General features: G+C 42.1%; 1 protein-coding gene across 2 annotated transcripts in view; it reads right to left on the bottom strand.

Annotated features, from left to right (window-relative positions):
- Positions 1–7,058: 7,058 nt before the first annotated feature.
- The window catches only part of cntln (centlein, centrosomal protein), a 94,951-nt gene continuing 79,211 nt past the window's right edge, over positions 7,059–22,798 (bottom strand). For both annotated transcript variants that reach the window (XM_080881624.1, XM_080881625.1), the window contains 2 exons: positions 19,487–19,561; positions 7,059–7,881 (listed from right to left, as the gene is read on the bottom strand). In XM_080881624.1, the coding sequence (XP_080737750.1) occupies positions 7,771–7,881; positions 19,487–19,561 (186 nt within the window). In that variant the 3' untranslated portion in view covers positions 7,059–7,770. The remainder of the gene's footprint in view (positions 7,882–19,486; positions 19,562–22,798) is intronic.

Below are 22,798 nucleotides of genomic sequence, written 5' to 3'. Positions count from 1 at the left end.
TACCAAATGGACCATCCCAGCCTTGCCATAATGGTCCATTTGATTCACCTTTTATTGTTTATTTTATTTTTTATTTTCACTTGCTAGATACGGGACAGATTTGACTGGGGAAAAGAAAAGGGAGAAAGGAAGAGGGAAAGAAAAACAGCGGGGAAGAGGCACGGGGATAAAGGGCAAAAAACAAAAACCAACTAAATAAGCAGACAAACAAAACATATATCAATCACCTGGATCACCTGTTGAGAAAGAAAAAAGAAAACAAGCAGAAGAAAACGAGAGCAATAGAATAAGCAACATCACAATGATATATGGGAATATAACAGTAAATACTAAATATTAAACATTATTGTGCAGCAAGTAAGATCGACAGCGCACAGTGTGCTTTGAGGTAGGAGCCAAAAAGGGTGTAGTTTGTGTGTGTGATCACCCATGTGTACACCTGTGAGCTTGGACGCACTTGTTTTTAAAAGGTTCCTTCATGTAATGATCTGCTAGAGGGTGTGGGGGGCCACAGCCCCGTCCTCCAGGGCATGAAGCAGGTATGGAGGAGATCAAAACTCCAGACATCCAGAGGCCCTCAGAACACAAGAGACCAAGGAAGACCAACAGAGGGGCAGCCGCGCCACTGTCCCAGAAAGAGCTGAGGAGAGTCCCAGATGAGGGCTCACTCAGCAGCCGCGGAGCAGAAGCCAGGGGGGGTTGCAGTGACGCGCCTGTGAGCTCCGCCGGCAGTCAGCCGTGCCTGAGTGACCGAGCCCCAGGCCGAGAGGCCGAGGGCACCCCACCCCCGAAGTGGCCCGAGTGAGCCCCAGGCTCCAGGCCTCGACAAGCAGCCACCAAGGAGTGAGCCGGTGTGTACCTGGACGCCCATCCCCGGACACAAAGAACCACCAACGCACCGATGTCTGAGGGAGTCCGCCACTGGCAGGGGAAGTGGTGGTAGGGGGAGATAGGCCTCCAAACCTTGGAGGGCCTGAGATGTCCCCAGAGAGGTGGCGCCTGACACCCAACCTGACATATAGACACAGACATACAGGCACACACATATACAAACATCCATTCCCACCCTCATGCTCTCATGTGCAATTACTCAACACTCACCCAACGGGGAGACAGACATAGAGGGACACTGTACACACAATCACACTCCCCAAGCGTACTCTAAGCCCCAGGTCTAGATATCCTTGCCCCTGGAGGGGGAAACTGCACCCAGACCCAGGTAGTGTTACCCTTTTCCCTGGTGCGGGGAGAAGCAGACCGCCCCGACTCCGCAGCAGCAGGCAGCAGCCTCACACTCCAGACCCCAGTCGGACGGCCAACTTCTCCTCCTAGTCCCCCCTGCTCCAGCAGGCCGCAGAGAACGGGGGTGTGTGATGACTCCAAACCTCCCTCCGCCCGCTCATATGTAGTGTTGATGCATGTGTGTTCTAAGGTGCCTTTAAAACCCAGGAGGGCATGGAGCTACCTGCTTTGACTTTTGTTTCATCTGTCCTTAGAACTGTGTACCAGAAGTCTGTGGGCTTCTTTTTGGATGTTTTGGAGAAACGCTGAGAAAGCTTATAAAAAAAATAAACAGCTGCCCAAAAACATACAGTAGCGTCAGACTCTTGATAACTTTGCGATCAGCACATTATGTGTTAAATGTGCAACACAGTTCTTTCAGTTATGATGCTAACTTATGAAATTAAAGCGAAAACCTTCCACTCTAAAACAGCCTAAAACTTAAACCTAAAGGTCCAAGTATAATGAAATCAACAGGCCATGTCTTTCATCACAGGCAGAGATGCAATCCCAAGCTCACCAACTGGATACTCTTCATTCCTCATGTGAGTCAAAGACAGATTTGATTTAAATGAAAAGTCATTTGTGATAAGCAGTCTGTAAAAGGAAACAACTTTGCTTCATTGCATTGAAAATCAGCTGCTCTGCTTAAAAAACGACGTGTGTTCTTTAGCATATATGACAAGCTTATGAATGTAAATACAGCATTTCGAGGAGATTCTAGTTTCCTTATTAATGACTTTATTAAGAAAACCAAATAGTTTAGGGGAAAACCAAGAAGAATGTGTTTTTTACAATGATCGCTGTAGCTCATAAACCAGGTATATGCTCATAACATACAGCCTGCACCCTGGATGATTAAACTTCCACGAGCGTCACTTTGCATGAGCTGAAGAACTGATTCACCTTTCCATGACTTGGAAAGAATTTGCATATAGTTGGCTATCGTCCAGCGCACTGTGCTATAACACGCCTTGAAATGCTTGAGCAATAAACCAAGCAGAACAAGCGCCGCAGTTTGACTTTTCAGGAGGGCTGACGCTATGTTGGATCAATCAGAGGGAGAACTGACAGAGCTATGTCGTGATTGGTGTTTAGGGTAGTTTAGTTAATGCAGTAGAGTTGATCCAACGTAGCACCAGCGTTTTAAAAATAGGGCTAATCCTATCTGCCATAACGTGTAACGATCTTTGTGAGTTCTGGGTTAGAAATGGGAATGGGTTAATAAAAGTCTTTAAACTCCACAGAAGAGTTCTCGAAGCATATTTAAAGGCAGAATAGGAAAAAACACACATATATAGGTACAAAATAAATAGACACATGCTAGTAGGTGCTAAACATATACAATCATCAAAAGGCACAGGAGACAAAGTAAGCAAACCAGACAGACTCAGGTGCCAATGTGTAAAAATAAGTTTTAGTTCTAGTTTTAAAAGACTCAGTGTGGATAGTATTCCATCATCATAACATACCTGGCTGAGACTATCAGTTCTCCTCTGAGCAAAGTCCTACTTCCCTCACCAGATGGTTTGTCAGAACCTCTTTAAAGCCAAATAGCAGGCCTCACTTATCACCACCTATCGCCTCTGTGTGGTGACTGAAAAGTGAAATCACAGGCACAAGGGGCTTTTGCTCAGCGCCTGTGCTCACAGACCAGATAGTCTATGAAGTAGATGAAGATCATCAAAATCTTGGAGAGGAAGATTTGTTCCTTTGCTTTGATCAAGAGAAGGTGCCTCTACCATCTGATCAGGAAACCTTTCTGTGGTAATATCCAAGACCATCTGAACTGACTTCCTTGGGATCTTTAAAATTTACTTAATATTTACTTACCACGGTCTTTTACTAAGAAAAATGCATTTTAGTGCTCAGGAATGTGCTGCTTTATATTCATTGTCTGCATCTGTAAAACTAAGCAGACTGTGAATCACATTCCCCAGATTGTTTCTTTTTACCTCTGAGGCAATGAACCACAAGAAACTTTTTTTTTATATTAATCGTTAAAACATTAGCAAATGGTTGTGTTTATATTTCATCATAAATAAAGCCCTTAAGAAAGATTCAATGTATCCTTTATGAACCTGTATGTGTTTGTGTGTGTGTGTGCAGGTGTTAATAAGAAAAACAAAAAATGGACTGACTTCTACAGCAGACCAGGGGTCATTTGTCACACATATGCCAGTCATGCCACCAGAGACAAACAGCTAACATAAGCCAGGCTGTAGTCATGTGTTTGTGGGTCTCATAAGGTCCACCAATCCCCACGTCATCTCGCTCCACTCAAACATGCTAATGTACCTGTGCTCTGCTCTAATTGGTCCCAGTGATGCTCGCCCTGCTCCACCTGTGTTCATGGGAAGCCTCCAGTCAGTCCTGCAGTCAGGCCCCCGCCACTGCATGCGAGTGCGCAGAGCTAATATTATGCAAACAAACACTTTGTTGTTTGGCACTTCGTGCACCGACCCGCCACTGTGGAAGAAAGGGAGAAAGTAAGTAAAGGGAAATAGAGAAAGGAACAAGGGGTGTATGAGTAGGGGTGGTGGTGGTGCTAGAATTCATTAGTGTGATTACCTGAGGTGTGCTACTTTACAGGGGGTAATCTGCCTGCCTGCTTCATACCCTCCAAACTTCAGCCAGTCCGCTAATGAGCGCTTGGAAAAGTTAGTCAAGGTGGAGAGGTGCTTTGAGGGGCTGTGCACCTTAGACTAAGGTGTTATTATATATGCCGGAGCAGAAAACAAAGAATGGATGCCTATTTTGTAACAGAGGATAAATGAAGACTGGTAATGTTTTGATACACGTGGAAAACAGTGGGCCGACTGATGAGGTTGAAACCTCAGGACAAAACACTGGCACGTTTAAAGGTTGAAATGTCTGACAAATTAGACATATAGTACACTTTGATGTGAAATATCAAGAATATTTTCAACGTCATTTGAGGCAACATCCCACACTAATCAAAAGGACACCAGAGGGTTCAGGGAATCTCACTGAAGAGCCACTTCTCTCTGAGGTATTGTCGAGGACAGCGGCTTCGGTCCTGTGCTGTAAGAGTAGGTGGATTAGAGATGGGATCAACCCCTGTCTCATTCCCCCCCTTTTTCCTCTCTCTTTTTTCACGGCAGAAGCTTTGGCCATGGCTTTAGAGAGACAGCTGCCGTGAACAAAGCTCAGGACAGTCCACTGGGGACAGAGAAAGTGCGAGTGTCAAAGAACAATAAAAGTGCTGGAAGAACTCGGCTACGGTGGAGCAGCCAAACGACGGGGAGGGAGAAAAACCACAGAAAATACAGGATATACAGTATATACACTACATATTAGATAGATGGATTCTGTAACTTTCCCCTTCCTCTCACCCTGTGGCTCTGCTTCATCACACAGCATCAAAACATAGCTTTATTCCCAGGAGTGGCTTGCCTTTTTATCTGCTCCCTAGCTTCCCACGGCGGGCCGCATCCACCCATAATCTGCTGCTGTTTCATGTCTGGAGCACAGAAGAGAAGGATAAGGGACTTGTTCAAGTGAAGATCAATGAGGCTGTACACACAGCACACGTGCATCAGGACACACTGAGAATGTTTTCCTTCTTCTTCTTTGTAAAGTGCCATATGATGCAACATTAAAAGAACATTATATATGGATACACTGACAAGACGAGTATGAGAGTTTTAACAGAAATTACTATTAGGCTGAGATGTGGCGCGATTTGTGTCATACGCCCTGTAAACCCCATCTACCTTTTTATTACTGAACCATCTCTCTGTGGATCAAACACGGAGGACTAACACAATGAACAACTGTAAACATGCTGCATTATACATTTGTTGAAAACACATTTGGCTGTATGTCACAAGCACCTTGTTATTTTAGACTGTGCCAAGCGCCTGTGCCGGCAAAAATCAAAGCAGTCTGATGTATTGGCAGCAATAGCTGGGGTGTGAAACTGTGTCAGCGAAGTAAAGGAAATCACCAGAGGCTATTTTCTGTTCGCTCCACAGCTGGCTGACGAGATCGGCAAGGACTAATTGTGTATCAGATGGAGGCAGAAGAAATTCTCAGTTTGCGCGTTACTTTTCTTTGTACTTAGGTCTACCCGCCTTCCCACCCAAGTGGCACAGACTCACCAGACAAAGGGAACTTAAAAGTACCAGAAAGACAGCCCTGGGACAAACAACACACATGCACAGAAATCCTCGATGAACCCCAAAGCCAACCTGTAACCCTAACCCTCTTCTATCCCTCCAGGAACAATCTCCTGTAGGAAATCAGTGGAAAGAAAATATACATGAAAGTTGGATTTAAAAAGAGCAGGGAGGGAAAGAGATAAAGATAGAGTGAAAATGACACCGCGATTGTGTTGGAATGAATAAAAGGGGAAGGGAGAAAAACTTTGCATTTGGAACTACTGATCAAAGTAATTCCCACAGGAAACCTCTCTTAATGAGAGCTGTACAAGAAAAGAAGGGTGGAAGACAAGGAGTGAAAGAGAAGAAGAGTATGGCATGCCATTCCTACACAGAGGAGGGAGAAAGAAAAGGGGAGATGAATCATACACAGCGCCTAGTGGAAGAAATGAGCGTGTGTGTGCGCATTGGATGGGGGTGGTGGTGGTTATTTGAAGGGTGTTTTCAAGATCATTTTAACATCTTCACTGAGGGAGCGTCAGAGGCAAGGCCAGGTTAATTAAACCCAAGGGAGTACCAGCTGAGGGGCCCCGCATTTGAATATGTCACAGAAATAGAGCGAGCGCGTCAGCCGAGGCCGGGTTTCGGTGAGCAAATATGTTGACTGTGCATTACACGCTACGAGGAAGAGGGAGAAATAGAGACAGACAGCGGAGGGGTAGGGCGGGGCCATGCAGGAGGGTCTCTGTGATGTTTTGCTTTTCTTTACCCACGGTGCCACCGGATTTCTCTGAGTTATTAATGTTTGTCATTAGCTCCATTACGCTGGAGGACAGTGACAGGAAAAGAGAGTGAAGAAATTTATATGGGACAAATATTGACAATAGCTCGCCCATGGGTATTGGAGAAGAAGAAAAGATGCAAACTATGTTAATGAATGGTAATTAACCACTAGGGTTTGTCTCTCCTGGATCCCAGCTAAATTGGTCCCCGAGTTGCAGCTAGAGACAGTCCTGGCCTAATCCTTTATTATAAAAAGATAAAGGAAAACGACATCATTAGCATATATTTGAGAAGGAGGTGGGGGGTTGGTGGGGGGGATTAAAAAGTGGAATTATTTCTTTTTAATTCTTGAACGGAGGATCCTTCGTGCCACTGTTTATTACACATAATAAAAAGAAAGGAGGAAAGTGGTTATTCAAAAAAAAGGGAAAAGAAGAAGCAATTTCAAAGGAGGCGTGTGGGTCTCCTGAGTGGGATGCAAACTCAAGGACAGAGACCTGGATTGTGGTTTAATATTCAAAATGAATAATAAGAGAGGGAGGACAAGGGAAACAGATAAAAGGAAGTGGAGGTAGCTGTGTCAAGGATGGAACCACTCCTCTTGTGCACCACGGCTCTGTGTGTGTGCGTGTGTGCTCATCCTGACCCTTACTAATGATGTCAGCAGCAGGGGCCACTTGTTACAGACAGGAACCATGCCAACAGGCAGCTGTCAATCATAAGAGAGGTGCGAGAACCCCGCAGTCCAGCAGAGCATCCTCAGTCACCATCCCACTCTGACTGACACTCCTTTGAACTGCCAGAACAAGCAAAGTACGAGAGCACAGCAAAGCAAACGACAGCGACCATCACAAAAAGGCAGCCTTTAGAAGTTAAAAGGGCTTTTATTTTGGAAATTAAGTAAATGTTTATTAAACAAAATGGTAAAAAAAAATCAAGCAATACTTAATATAATTACATAACAAAATAAAAGATTAGAAGCTTTAACAATCTCCTTCAGAAATAAATACTTGCAGTGCATTTCATAAATGGAACAGATGAGGCTTCAATCACTGAACTGGATCTGAGGGTAATACACTCTGGAGCTCCTTGCAGTGAATATTCTGCTCTCTCTTGCTTTGGACTTTCCTAAAGTGTCGACTAGGCATGCGTAGATCAAGTCCCTGCAACCTAAAAGTTCTTGAGGTGCCAAATAAATTAGAGGGAAAGGGGTAAAAGAAAGTTTCAAAAAGTGTAATTTAAACATTAGAGTAAGCATTTGCCTTATCACCCCAGGTCTGCGTTGAGAGCGGAGGAGAGTGGCTGCACTGTAAATTAGCTTGGCACTAAAGGGCCCTGTCTGATAGACATAGTGCAGTGAGTGCTAACACAGATGTCGAGGGCTCATTTACAAAAGCTGGGGTGCTGCGTTGAGCCAGTGGCCCAGAGTGAGTCGACAGCGCTTTTCTCACAAATATTGGTTCTGCTGCCCCGGCCCAGCTTGGCTCAGCCCGGCTCCCACCGAGTAGGAGCTGGGGAGGGAGAGAAGAAGGGAGGGAGGAAAAGAAGAGGATGACAGTTTTCCCAGCCTCAGCCCAGGGAGTCAGGCTTTTTCGCTGACTGGTGTTGCGAGCGTGGCCAGCTCTTCTGTCAGCACTTTCCTCTCCTTCATCTTCACGCGCACAGCCTCCATTAGCTGGCCGGCAGAGGGGATCTGCAGGGGAGGGGAAGCACAGAAAAAAGGGTGTGGGGGTGGCGGTAGAAGGGGAAGAGAAAATGAGGAAAACACGCACAAAAGCACAAGTATTAAAAAATAAAATCAGATTTTTTTATATATCTATCCAGCTATATATATATATATAAATATATATAAATAAATAAAAAATATATATATATATATATATATATAAATAAATAAAATATATATATATATATATATATATATATATATATATATATATATATATATATATATATATATATATATATATATTTTTTTTTTTTTTTTTTTTTTTACACCTGGCAGCCTGTTTGCTGTTTTATGAAATAAGAGAAGCCCAAGCAGGGCCTCAGGATTTGTGAAATTTCTCAGGGAACAGCCACTTTGAGATAAAGTAAATCACAAAGCAGCCTACACAGCAGTAGCCCAACTCCACAGCTCACTTTTATTAAACTTCCATTTTTGACCAGTGAGAATGCAGTTCATGTTTTTTTTTCAAGCCAGCTGTAAAAAACATTCACATGTTAACTTAAACAGGTCTGCTGTTTTTTCCCGTCCACACCAGCAGAGGTATGGTATCCCAACATTGATCCTGAACATTTTCCCCAATACATGCCTGTCCACTGTGGACAGGAAAAACTCTATGGAAATATAATTTTTTTTAACATAATACTACAATAAACAATAAACAAACAATAAAACCACACGTTAAAAATCAGTATATCTACACGTCTGAGTGACAGAAAGTCCCTAATTGTGAGACGAACCGGTATTGGTTTGATTTTTGGAATGTCATTTTTCCTCGAACAGTCAGGGCAGATGGCCGCTCCTCCCTGAGCCTGGTTCTGCCGGAGGTTTCTTTCTGTTAAAAGAGTTTTTCCAACCCACTGTTGCCAATCGCTTGCTCAAAGGGGGTCTGATTGTATGATTGTTGAGGTTCTCTCTGTATTACAGTAGGATCGTTACCTAACAATATAAAGCCCCTGGAGGTGACTGTTGTTGTGATTTGGTGCTACATAAAAAAATGAACTGAATTAATGTTTCTTGTGAGTAGTGCTGTGAAACAGCTCTAAAAGAGTAATTTTATCCTGTAACTGTAAAAAAAAACACAAAAAAAAAACGCCACCCACATTCTTGTTTTCATGAGTCTAAAGAGACAATACATTTTCCCAGAAGCTTTATCCATTTTTTCCTTATTGTGCCTCTAGGCATAATTAGCACCAATGGTAAAAACTTAAAGTATTGCTTTTTGTGTGCGTCACTGGATTGAATCTATACCAGGAAGAGGAAAGGATGAGAGCTGATACTGATTAATTCATAAATGTGAAAACAAAGAATTGGCAGGTTCCTCCTCAGAGTACTGGGTAATTTTGTTTTTCTTCCTCATCGACAGGAGGATTTGATTTGAATGTGCACCGACTCACCCATACATATTCCCCTTAAGTTATGCAATGCTTTTTATAGGCACATTTTGTAAGCAAGGGAAGCATGATATTTCCCTGACCAATTTACCAAGTCCCATAGCATGAAGTGAGAAGGGGACAGGACAGATGTGATTATTTCATAAAAGAGAGTGTGAAAACAAGAGCCCTCGAACTACACACAGAAGCAGAAAGAAGAAAAAATTGTAAAATATGATCTTGATTAAGCAAACAGTAACAGAGAAACCTCCAGGTTTGAAAAATGAAGTTGAGGTTGTTCTGAGCACCACTTGAGGCTGGTGCCAAAGTGTAGCTCCATTGATTCCCATGTTAAACCCTTATTTGTTTATTTTTTCTCTTGGTTACAACCCTATGGATGGTATGTCAGCACTCAGACTCCTTATAATGTGTGTGAGTGTTGACATAGGTAGTTGTAGTTGCTAGCTGTCTGGTTAGGGATGTCAAGACTGCATTGTAGGTGGCTGACAGCTGGTGTCGTAAGTCACCACCTCTGTTGAATGATGTTCATTACATCGATTACATCATTACATCACCGACATCGATGGCCTCTTTTGCTTTCAAACTCTGTCTTCTCTGTCCAAAATGTGAATACAGGCATCCTAACAGCGACCTTTATCCATTATGTGCAGATGTACAGCTGAGTCTTGTCCTGTCAAGGTGGCTCTATGTTGTGCCATGCCACTGTGCTTGCAGTGTTGTGCTTTTTGGAGCATTTTAAAGTAATTATACAACAAATTTAATAGCAATATCTGTGCTTCAGTTTTGAGTTAAAGTCTAGTACTTTATTTGTATGTTACTTTGGACTAATGTTCAGGTGTCTGTGTTGCAAGTATACAGTATAAGGATAGAATTTGCTAGCCAAGCCTGTCAGTATTAGCTGATAGCTCCCACCCACTGATCCAAACTGTCACCAAGATGGTGACAGTTTGCAGATAATGCTTGGATCCAAAATGGTACTAAAACCTAGTTTAAAACTTTTAGTACTCAGTTTCAAATACAGCTGGAGAGTGCGCATTAGAAACTCAAATATACACACACACGCAGTTCTCCTGCCCCTTGACACCTTCTCTTCTTCATTAAAGGTAAAAGAATCAGGGAACACAAGGCCGTATGTGCCAGGAAGTATGTGAGAAAGTGTGTGTGAGTGTGCACTTGTGCACGCGTGCACTGGGGAGTCAGTTCCAGCAGCACTGGATGCTTCAAACACACAGCATAACTCCTCAGAGAACCACTACACTGAAGTAACTGCTGAGACATCTCCCTCTGCCTCTGTCCTCCAGAGAGAGCTCACTCTCTCTGTTTCACACACACACACACACTCACATTTCTTAATAAGCTAATTGCACTTAGAGCCACTAACTATGCAAACAAACGCACTAAAATAGAGACACAGCCACAACACGGGGCTCTGTGGGATAGCAAAGTGGGAGACTGGATCATTAAAAGTCCCGATGTGGGAATATGAGTAAACAACACTAACAGGTAAACATGATCTAGATAAACCTAACATTAAGTGAGATTTAGGCCTAAAAAAAGATGCTGAATGTATGCAACAAACTCAATGTGCTTTCAATTCCTTCATTTTAAAAACTTATTTTTGGCAGTCCTTTTCTCAGACAGGAACAAAAAGAAAAAACAAAGGACACCATGAACCTTTCTGCCACTCATCACAGGTATCATCCCTTAAAACAAGGCATTACCCATTTGAAGTCATGAGAAATTCAAGGAACAGATTCTGTATAAACACGAGTAGGTACACAAAAACCATCAACAGGATTATAAAGCTTTTTGAGTGTTGATGTAATGAAGTGTGTGTGTGTGTGTGTGTGTGTGTGTGTGTGTGTGTGTGTGTGTGTGTGTGTGTGTGTGTGTGTGTGTGTGTGTATTGTGCAAATTTGTCTCTTGGCTGATATTGAATTTCAATGAAAATGCCTTAATTTTGATTGTTTCTTACACTAGCAGATTCTGACACAAGAAAACACAAGTGCTCACAAATGGGACAAGCAGCACTATCATTCTCTTTCATCTGACTGCCACATTAGCTCGGGACTGATACCCTGCAGGATGGTTGGAGGTAAGCTGTGATGCAGCTGCTCTGGCTGGATCCCCTGGGCTGCTTAAGGCGGTGTTAAGAACTGGCACTAATGTTATGCTACAGTTGATTTAGCTGGGCCCCTGTCCCCTTTGGCGGAGCTAGCAAGCACCAGCAACACAATGGCTGTTTTGCAAGAGGCCCTGTCCCCTTTGGCAAAACTAAAATAGCTACTGTAGCATTAAGCCATGCTAACTCGCATCCATTACTATTCAACAGGCCCTGCAGAGCCGACCTTTTGTCTATGTATGATTTCATGAACATGTTTCAGGAGTGAACTGACGTGCAAAGCCACTGACACTGACAAGTTTGTGTGGGTATACGTGTGTGAGTGTGTGTGGACAAGGACAGGGGCTGCAAGCAAGAGGTGTTTTTATGAGCCAATTAAATGACACTGCTATGCTATAGCCTGGGGCACACCTCAAGGCAACAAGCAGCTCAAAGTTTCCGCACTCCAGCGACGCTGGTCTGGTAGTGGCATTACACACAACTTTTTTAAAAAAATAAAAGATCAATCATTCCACCTCTTTTGTCTTCTCCCTCGGAATGGGTTAACACAATTATTTCCAAGGGCCCAATTTGGTTTCAGAGATTGTGTCAGATGGCTGGATATCTAAATGAATAGAAATGTGGAGGGAGGAGAGGCTTGCAGAGCCTAAAAAGAAATACAAGAGGACCTTAGCAAGGAGGATTCTTAGTTATTCACGAGCTATTGTCAATGTAACTGCAATAGTCATGTATATTTAATAATGTAGATGTTGCCACTGAACTCCAGTACTCTGCTATACAAACAACATTTAGGTCCTTGAAAAATCTTCAAGGAGTGTGCATATCGGCAGCTGTAAAAACCAAAACTTTCATACAGTTTGTACGTTTATACATAATAAAGCCAGTGTGCACTACTGATATGAGCTGAGTGTTAAATAAATAAATAAATGAAGAAGTGAGTGCTATGATAGGCTTTCTTGGGGTGTGAAGGGAAACCTGCTGTACATCTTTGTCTCTGGCTAGTGAGTCATCTCCAATCTAGGCCACTAGTCAAGGTAAGGGAGAAGTAGTTACAGTAGTTTTATAGCAGAGGGAGGGTGGAAACAGCTCTTTGATCTCTGATCTTCTCACTTTTGTTTGAAAATCAAATTTATCAAACGGGGGAATAACAACAACAACAACAACATGATAAATAGATTAAAAAAAGCACAAAGGCACCGTACTTGCATTTGATTATCTCCAATAATGAATATGTCACATTTGCAAAGAGGGGCTCAGGTAAGAAAATCACTAAAGCACCGACGAGCCTATTCTCTTGCTCTCCTTCGTAATTACCTACCCCAGCAGCATAGCAGATCCCTCGCTTTTCTCCCCTTTAGGCCACTGGAGACTGATATGAAAGGGAATTGGACACTTGGGGCCACAAATACTGTAATTAAAAATCTCTCCTTTTCTTGATACGTTGTTTGCAAACATCATTTCAGAGCGCAACATGCATTTGTTAGGGATCTGACCTAAATACACCCTAGATTAAACATAGGAAAGCACCCGGTCTTTGTTTCAGGTTCATACTCATTAGGTGTGAAAATGAGGTGATTCAGGCATGATTGGGGTATAAATATAGAAAGGTGATATCCATACAAAACAGATGCAACCTTTAGGTGGAATTCAGGAACCCAGAACATGGCTATGTAACAGTTATGGCTCATCGGTCAAGGTAATGCACTGGGAAGGAGTTGCAGTCAGGAAAAGTGGCTGTGCTGGCAGCAAGCTGTCACAAAATAAAAAGCTGCTAAGACTTACCAGCTTCTAGTGTGGGTTCAGAGGGAAGGCAATGCATCAAGCCATCAGTTCAGTGTAGATAATTTTTCTATATTAACTTAAAAGTTCCTGACTACGCTTTTACTTATTTTCTTTCATACATACACCACTACCGATTGTGGACTCATTATTATTCAATAATGAGACAGAATAATCGCTGTGAATCCTTATCTAAAGAGATTATTTCTACTATTGGCTTTGTGTGATGTCACTGAGAGCGTATATCTTTAATATGGTCATCTCAGGTACACAGCTCTGGTGTGTACCTGAGATTACCAGCGGCAGTCAAACAGAGCCGGCTTAAAGGAGAATTGTCCTAATAGGAGAAGAACTAAAATACCTTCTTTCAGACAGAGGATAAGCTGTAAATAATGCAAGCTACTGGGGTACAGTTAGAAATGAGCAGAACAACTGCCCCGTTAGTCTACTGTGCCCATCAGCAGACTAAATCGCCCTTGGATACAATCAGTAACATTTAAAGCACCAAAGAGGCTTCAAGAAATCTTTTTTCACCTTGCCCCTCAACTTTAACTAAAATTGAGTACTTAAGTGGGCTGGACCAGTGAAACTACATGACAGACATGCAAACTTACAGAAAGCGTTCTGGCATTTCATTGCCCAGACTGTCCCACAATTATAAAACATTTTTATTAATTCAAAGAAAAGTTCATTTTTTCCACGAACCCACTGTAAAAGTTATGAAAATGCATTTAAAAGTTCTACATCTATGTACTCTTTGTTGAGTCATCATGGGGCAAGATGGGAGTCTTTACCCAGGCAGATTCTGGCCTTCTGTTCAACACCCCTGCTCTGTTATCTGGACAAAAGTGGTAGCCATCTGCAAATTAGACCTAGAGGACGCCCTCTTTACACTGGCTTCCAATTGAATACAGGATCAGTTTTAAAGCCCTTTTATTGGTTTTAAAATCTCTAAATGGTCTGGCACCTCTTTATTTGTCTGACTTGTTGAAGCCCCACGTCCCCACTCGTTCCCTTCGGTCAGCTGAGCAGTTGCTGCTTTCGGTCCCAAAGTCACGGCTGAAACTTAGAGGAGACCGAGCGTTCTCTGTTGCTGCGCCGATGCTTTGGAATAACCTTCCTCTTCATATTAGACAGGCTACATCAGTGCCAGTTTTTAAGTCTTTATTAAAAACCTATTTTTATTCCCTGGCTTTTAACTCTGTGGGTAACTGATATTTTTATTTTATTGCTATGTCTGGTTTTATTACTATGTGCATATTAGTATTGTACAGCACTTTGGTCTACCACTTGTGTTTTTAAAGTGCTATATAAATAAATAAATGATGATGATGATGATGATGATGATGATGATGATGGAATCCCATGCCACAAAATTCCCGGCACGCAGTTTTGTGCTGATGTTAATGCCGGATGAATTATGGAACTGTGCAGTTACTGAATGAGATTGAGATGTTATTGAAAATGACCCATTCTTTCCACAAATGTTTCGTGATTGTATGGCTACTTGCTCGGTAACACGTGAACTCAAAGATTAAGAGATGTGGCCCAATACTTGTTGTTCATGTAGTGCAAATTCAACAGCTTTAATCACCCAACCCATTAATGGCTAAGGAACATCAGCAAGAAGCTGCATCTGCAGTTTCTTTTTATCTGAAACGCAGGCTGAATAGGCCAGAAAACTCACAGAGCACTCTGATACTAACAACAATAATATTAGTCTCCTCCTGGGAACCCTTCACTGTTTCAGTGACACATTTACAGTACAAAGTCTCAACTCAAGTCCCCTCCACACACATACAAACATACTTACAGGGACCAAAAAGAGTGTCTGATTTAATTAGCTCAGTCATTAATTGGAGCTTAATTAGAGCCACTTTCCTTCAGAGAGAAGTGTGGGACTAAGGGCTGTTCCTTGTCATTACAGAGGCATAATGAGCCACACAACACAACACACTGCTCCTCACTCTCACAGCACCACCAACAACAGAAAAGTTTCAGAGTGCATGGAAACAGAGCCATAGATATTTTTAAAACCAAGGGTTAATGATGTAACACCTCATAGAAATACCAATATAGTGTGAAGCCTTTATAAGAAGTGACATGAAAAAAGTGCTATTTAATGCTATTTACCACTGTAGAAATGGGCTACAGGAAACCCTCCCGAAAGTTTGATACAGGTTTGAAATTACAGGAATTATTTCAGCCTTAGAGACCACCCATAAACGCCTTTGATGTTTTATAACAAGTCCAGTCCTGATTGGTCTGGCTTGTCTCTACCACTGTCTTAATGTAATGTTCACCTGCTTGTTATAGCTCGGAGGCTGATAAGAAGTGATGCTTGTACGTCTCCCTTGGGTGTGATTGTGAGGTAAATATTAGCAGGCCCTCAGCGCCACCCCATACCAGTAAACCAAACCACTGTCCTCTCATAAAGAAATCAACAGAGTCAATGACTTTTTAAATGTTATTATGCTGTCATGAGGCTTCAGATAGGTGTGTGTGTATACAAAATGAGTCTGAAAAATGATCTGGAGGGAACGTGTGTGCTTGCGTGCATGTGCACACGCTTGCATGCACATGCTGCTCCTGTTCATTATTGGCCAGCAGCAGAAGGCAGTCATTTCCCTGTCTTCATAAAGACTTGGTCCATTAAATTCTACCTCCAGTCAATAATTAGGACTCCACAAATAAACCAAAGGCAATTAAATCAATGCTTCCCCGGGTCGGTACCTGGACCCCATGGCCCACATGGACACTCCATCTTCACCGCTGGCCTTATTCATGGTAGGTTGAGGTGGAGCCATATAGCACACCCCCTGGCCTGCTCATGATTATTAGACAGCATCGTCCCTTGATTCGGGCTATGGAGCGCTGCTTACGGTGGCTCTCTACTGAGAGGCGCAGGGTTTGATTTCATTAACTCACCAGTGGAGGTGAGAGACGAGAAAATGAACGCAATGTTTCATTTTGTTTTGAGTGGACATGTGGGGCAGGGGTGAGGGGGCTCCGGAAATCTATGGCACTTCTATGGCATGAAGGGAGCAGTTACCTCAACACATACACCATCACATATCATCAGGTCTGCAACACAGAGTTTGTTAGCGTACTGCCAACACCTCTCTTTCTTGTTACGTTGACATGTGGCAGTGCATGACAGTGATTGTAAACAATGGCCCACACACAGACAAAGACGCACACATAGGTACCTATCGTCGTATCCACACACACACAGACACACACACACAGAGAATGAGTGATGGGTTTGCCATTGACAGGGCCACTGAGATAATAAAGTGCTGTCCCACTGGCAGCTCCATTAAGCACTGACAGTGACAAGATGAGGCTGTCGTGAGTGTGGTGCGCGCACACACACACACACACACACACACACACACACACACACACACACACACACACACACACACACACACACACACACACACACAGATGGACATATCCTCATCCTCTTCTGGTGACAGCCAGCCAGTTAAGGACATGGATCTCTCTCATCTTTCCTTTCACTGGGTCTATTTCTGTCTCTGTGTCTTTTTATTCGAGGAAGTGTGTATGAGTACTGCTCCGGGTAAGATCATATCGCTATTAGGGGAGTGTGTTATTAGTGTCACAGACAGGGTGACAGCCCAGGCCATTCCACTTCACAGATGTTCTGCTTGGTGAGCCTTTCATAAGCTATGACAGAGAGTCGAAAAACCAAGCGGGTACTTTACTGGAGTTCTTGAAGTGTATGCACTCAATAGAAAATGTTGGCTTCTCTGCAGCAGCTTTCACTTAGTGTAGGTCCGATATCACAGCGGTCTTAAACACATAAATTAAGCTTATGAAAAAACCTGATCTTTTGGCATGCAAGATGTCCCACCAGCTGCCCCAAAAAATATAGAAATATGAAAGAGAAAGGCAAAGACAGAGCCTGGTGTCCACTTAATATGACAATACGCTTTTAAAAACCAGACAGCGAGAAGAAACTGCATGATCGAGCCGAGAAGAAAAATAAAATAAACAAACAGCAAAAAAACCAAAAAAAAAACCCAAAAAAAAAACAGAACAAGATGGACTTGAAAGGGGATAGAAAAAGTCTGTTTCAGTGAAGGGGGATGACTGCGGTGGTCCCAGTGGTCCCCACAGGGACCTGGGGGCGAGTCTCAGCCTTGTCATACTCCGCTTTTCTCCTCCTCCACTCTGCACACCAACTCCAGCCCCCCCCCCCACCATCCCTGTTCTGCCCACGGAAAACGTCGATAGCAGGCTGCCGGTGCCGAGGTCTCTGGTGGACACTAGCTCATTCTCCCGGCATTGACAGGCCCGCCAAATCAATATTTAGTTCCCCACTAACAAGCTGCCTCGGGGTCTGAGCCAGAGAGAGAGAGAGAGAGTGAAGAATGCGGGACAGTGGAGGATGGCAGAGAGAGAGCAGGGACTGAGAGCTGTCCAGCTAGAAGGGAAAAACATGGATTCAGTAGAGTGTTGTGTGTGTGTTAGTGTGGGAGGGGGAGAGGAAGGTGGAAAGGTCAGAAGAAGATCTGGGGAACAAGAGAACAGTGTCTGGTGTGTGTCGTGGTGCGGAGGCGACGCATGAGTGCCTGCGGCAGCCGCTGACAAGAACACAGACAAGACACACACACATACTCGACACTCTCAATCATACACATATCACAGCGAGCAGACGTTGACAGCACTCGAGCAAAGCTCCAGCAGAGCACTCACAGATGACTGGCTGTGTGCACACAAAGACTCCAACACAGCCACAATCTAGTTGCTTTTCTTTGTTTATCTTTTGCATTATTGTCTTTTTTTTTTCAGAGGCTGAGCAGGATCGTTGGGGTGGGAAAAAAATCCTCCACTTACTGTATTTGGTGGCCAATTTTTGTTTTTCAAGCATTGAAGACTGACAAGTAACAAAGCCACATTTGGCTAAACCAAACTGTAACGTAGACACCAAAACATCCACTTAATCATAGATAAATAAATAAAATGCCTTAGTCAATAAATAAATAGATTTCTTCATTGTTCAAAAACATATACAGTGCCAGCCAAAGGTTTGGACACACCTGAGGGCCTGGATATCTCTAATTATCTGACACAGCTTTTATTAAAAACAAACAAAAATGAAGCAACATCTATGACGCACAAATGCACTGAAATGAAACTCTTTGAATCTCTTACACAGTGAACATATTACATGTTTAAAAAAATACCCTAAGTTTTTATCAAAACTCAAAAATTCTAAACAGAACATCTGTGATGTTTGGAAGAGAGGAATTTTTACAGCGAAATCATCCTGCTCACTCTTTGGGTGTCTTTAAACGAGCATTTGTTGTTTCCTTTTCCTCTCACTGCTGCTGCTGCTGATTTATCCCAAACAACTACATAGTAACAAAGTAAGCTAGGACCAGATATTACATATATTTGATAGAATTTCCTGCTTCAGTATGGCAAAGAAAGCTCAACTTACTGTAGGTCAACAGCAACTTACAGCATGAATGCATGTTTTTTTTTAGGTTCTCTGTTATCTCATCCAATCCGATCCATCCATGAAACTCATGAACATGGAGACACAGTCCATCCAGCCAGCCATCCAATTCAGGGTGGCGGGGGGCTGGAACCACCATAGGACGAGGGGCAGGGTACATCTGGACAGGCCACCAATTTATCACACTGCCAACGCACACACACACCCATTCACACTCACATTCACACCTATGCGCAATTTTGAATCACTAGTTAACCTAACCCCACTGATAAAACAAGCTCTTGCAAATAATAACTAAATAATTACTACTAGTACTACCTGTTGCCCAGTGTCAGCTGGGATACAGCCCCTTAGTGATCATGAATTAGATAAGTGGTTAAGGAAATGGATTGATAGCTGGCTGGAAAACAAACTTGCTTTGGTTGGGAAAATACATAATTGCCTTTCTGTTGAAATAAATCATGCACTTGTTTGTTATGTTAGACCATATTAGCAAGTACATTTCTGCAATGTCTTTTTAATTCCCTGTGCAACCAATACTGAAAATAGGCCTGCCTGGACTGCAGGTAATGACTTATTCGAACACAGTAGTAACTGTGCAGTAACCACGAATTACTTATATAAAGTAAACAGATTAAAGTGTGACTGGTAATTAAAATCTTAGTGGGACTAAAGCAAGCGTTTGTGTTTTTGCACATTAAAACAAAAATATATTATTTTGTGACTATTGCACTGCCTAAGCAGGAACAAGTTATGTGATCATTACTGCAAGTAGGTGAGACTGACCTTCTGCTGGAGAATGTGGTTTACATGGGCCAGCCACTGCTGATCTCTGGGATACTCTGAGCAATCTGCCGTCCCCTGTAAACACAAAAGGAGATTCTCAGCAGTGTTTTCTTTTAGAGATCATAGGACAAGGAATCAAAAGTGTTGAGCGACAACCTTCATTAAATTGTAGGAATATTTACATTTTGTATAAAATGTCACGTCAGACATTATTGAGGTATAATGTTTCTACAAAGAAACACATTTGTTGCCAAAGGACAGAAATGTAGCACCAGTTGCACCAGTTAGGACCTTTAAGAAGCATTGTGGAGACTATTGCAAGGTATCCCAGAATGCCTCTGCATACTACTCATGTGTAAAGACCTAAGAGAGTGGCAGTGCTAATGAACATGGTGAAACGGAACTACATGGCCATGAGCACGTACTCCTGAGCTACCTATGCTTCCTCTTCACTTCAAATCCAAAGTGGCACTGGACAAGATGTGACGCGACTTGTGTTGGCTCGCAGGGATACAAGAGGAAGAGCAGGAGGAGAAAAGTCTGAGTGCGTGTGTGTGTGGGTTTGAAAACGTCCCTGCAGTGACACAATGGCTCTAACAGGTACAAAACCGTTTCATGTGAGTTGGAGTTATCTTAATTCTATGTGTCCACTTTTTACTTCTTCTTTCAATGTAATTACAGTATTAATTAAATAAAGCTTTCATAAATTCAGCTTTATGTACTGTGTACTAATAAAGCACATTACATTATACAAAGACTAAAGGGAATCCATGCAATTTCAATCGTTTTTCAGTTTTTCTACTTGATAAATGTGTCAAATTACAGAAGTTCTGCTAGCTGGCTGCTTTTCTGTATTTATACTTTTTAAATCATGTATTTTTTTATTTATTACTTAACTACTTTGGTGTAGTATGAAGGGCTATGGGAGAGGTCTTTATCAACAGGAAAATCTAAAAAAATGTATGTCCTCTATATTTTCCAAAGCCATCAAGGAGGCTGGGCCAATTAAGGCCCCTGGGTCTTACATTTGACATCATTGCTATAGACAATTAAATTACAAATATCCTCTAAATTTAGACAAATAAATACAAAAATCCTGAACCATGGAAGATAACAGAAAATCTATCTGTATATTAAAGGATGTTTTCACTGTTGTATTTGCTGGCCCTTTGTTTAATTATGTATTCACGATAATCAAGGCTTTCCTTTAACAAAGCAGCTTGCCTTGTTTTTGTCTTACTGGAAGCACTGGAAGGATATATTTTAGTACTGGACATGTTTCATTTCACTGCACACTTTATCCCACTAACCTTGACATGATGGCTGGGAGCATTCACATACCACAGGATGTATGACAACAGTCTGCAAGTCTGTATCTCTTCCTGTTGATCCCCAGCTGTTTGGTACCCTATATAAGGTCTCTGGTGATAGTGCTTGTTTTGCCTAATTAGTGAATGATGCTTGGGAAACAGAGACCTACATCGAAAGCAAGGTCATAACAAGTGTGTGTGTTTGTGTGTTTATATTACTGAGAAAAAAAGAAAGCCTTTTGTGAGTGCTGTCTTAAAACATCTCACAACATAGGTGAACACTGTGTGTAAAACGCATGTATGCACTGTGTGAAAGTGTTTGCGTGTAAATGTGTGGGCGCTTGCTGGCCCTTGATAAATACATAACAAAGCACTGACCCTCCATCCAATATCAGGTGCAAAACAAACTGGCCTGGCAATTATAGCTTTATTACATCTGGATCATTAACTCCACAACAAGTTGCCAAGGGAGCGTGGAGCTGCTCGGGCCTTTCTGCGGCTCTGTTGCACACATGAACTGGATAGTGGACAGTAAGAGTGTTGAGGATGACAGCAGTGTGTAAATATGCGTGGAATAAGTGTGTTTCATTTAATTATGTGTAGCAAAGAAGCAAAGAAGTGAATATTGATATTAATTAATAAATGAAAAACAACATTCCTAAAGATGGGATGCTGTATAAACTGTATGATTTGCACGTTACTCAAGCCCTACATATTATATAACAGAATCAGTACAATAACACCTAGACATTTTGCTGATATGCTGATTTTAAAATTGATGTTTAAAGCTCAGGGAATTCCTTGATACATAATGAGCTAAATGCTTTGTATGGGTGACAGGTTTATCACTGACTAGATTGGCATTTTCTCATTGAAAACATGCAAAGTCTTCATTCAAGAGCAGTTATATGCACTCCAAAACTTGTAGATAATGTTTAGTAATAATGGGTTCTTTGCAGACGTGCAAGTCCCCCCATTCCATTGGCACTAATGTGCTCCCATACAATCAAAGGTGCTGGCTTTTGTAGTGATAACAAGCCAGACGGTTTTTAGCGCAGATTTAGATTTTGAGAGTTTTTTTCAGCTCACCTTAGTCCATCTGAACTGAGCATTTCTCCATCTTCGTTATTTATGTGTCTTCTTTGCACAGCCGAGTTAAAACTCGCATTTGTGTATACAGTGACGAATGCGCTCACTGACAATTTTAAGGCAGAAACAAATGAACAAAGATTATTTCTCTAGAGAACAGAAAATGACTAAGAATAGGAAAAGATGATGGTCATTACAAGAAGGCCATCTATTCCCCAAATCCCCTGAAATTGTAAATAGAACCAGGAATAATTCACTTAAACAATTTGAAACACTTGAAATTCAAAAATGTATCGATTTCAAAACCAAGTACTAGTGCCCTCCAAAGCTGAAAACTTCTAGAAATATTGTTGACAAGAGACATCAAACTAAAAGAAAGTAACTGTTGGCAATGCAGCGTTCTCATTTAAAAGTAAAAATAGAGAAGTAAAAACAATCCCACAGAGCCTGAACTCTCATTCAGCTCACTGGTATCGCAAAACTAAATGAATAAATGAATAAACTTGCTATGTGTTGGACTTGTTGAACACTGCTGGGACATCCTGATACAGTAACATCGTGTCAGTCCTCAAGCTCAATGAGTAACTCACAATCGAAAAAGATTGTGGACACGCTGCTCAGAGTTTACTGAGTGAGGGGCATATTTCAGAAACAAATAACATGAAACATTTGCTTGTACAAAATGCTAAAGAAAAAATCATGAGTCAGTACTTTGTCACATATATAAGTGAGTCCAGATTGTGGATAATGAGATAGAGTGATTTTTTTTAATAACCACAAGCTGTTAGGAATCTTCTGCATATATTTTGCTTACAGCTGAAGGAAAAGGTTTGTGAACACTTTGCTAGTTTCTGATTTTCTGTATAACCGAGTCCAATTTTCCAAGAAGTGGAAAAACAGAAACAAAAATCCT

This window comes from Rhamphochromis sp. 'chilingali', assembly GCF_963969265.1.
Source record: "Rhamphochromis sp. 'chilingali' genome assembly, chromosome: 4".
In the NCBI taxonomy this organism is placed as follows: Eukaryota; Metazoa; Chordata; class Actinopteri; order Cichliformes; family Cichlidae; genus Rhamphochromis; species Rhamphochromis sp. 'chilingali'.
The sequence above is the reverse complement of the archived record's forward strand: the minus strand, read 5'-3'. Positions and strand labels throughout refer to the sequence as shown.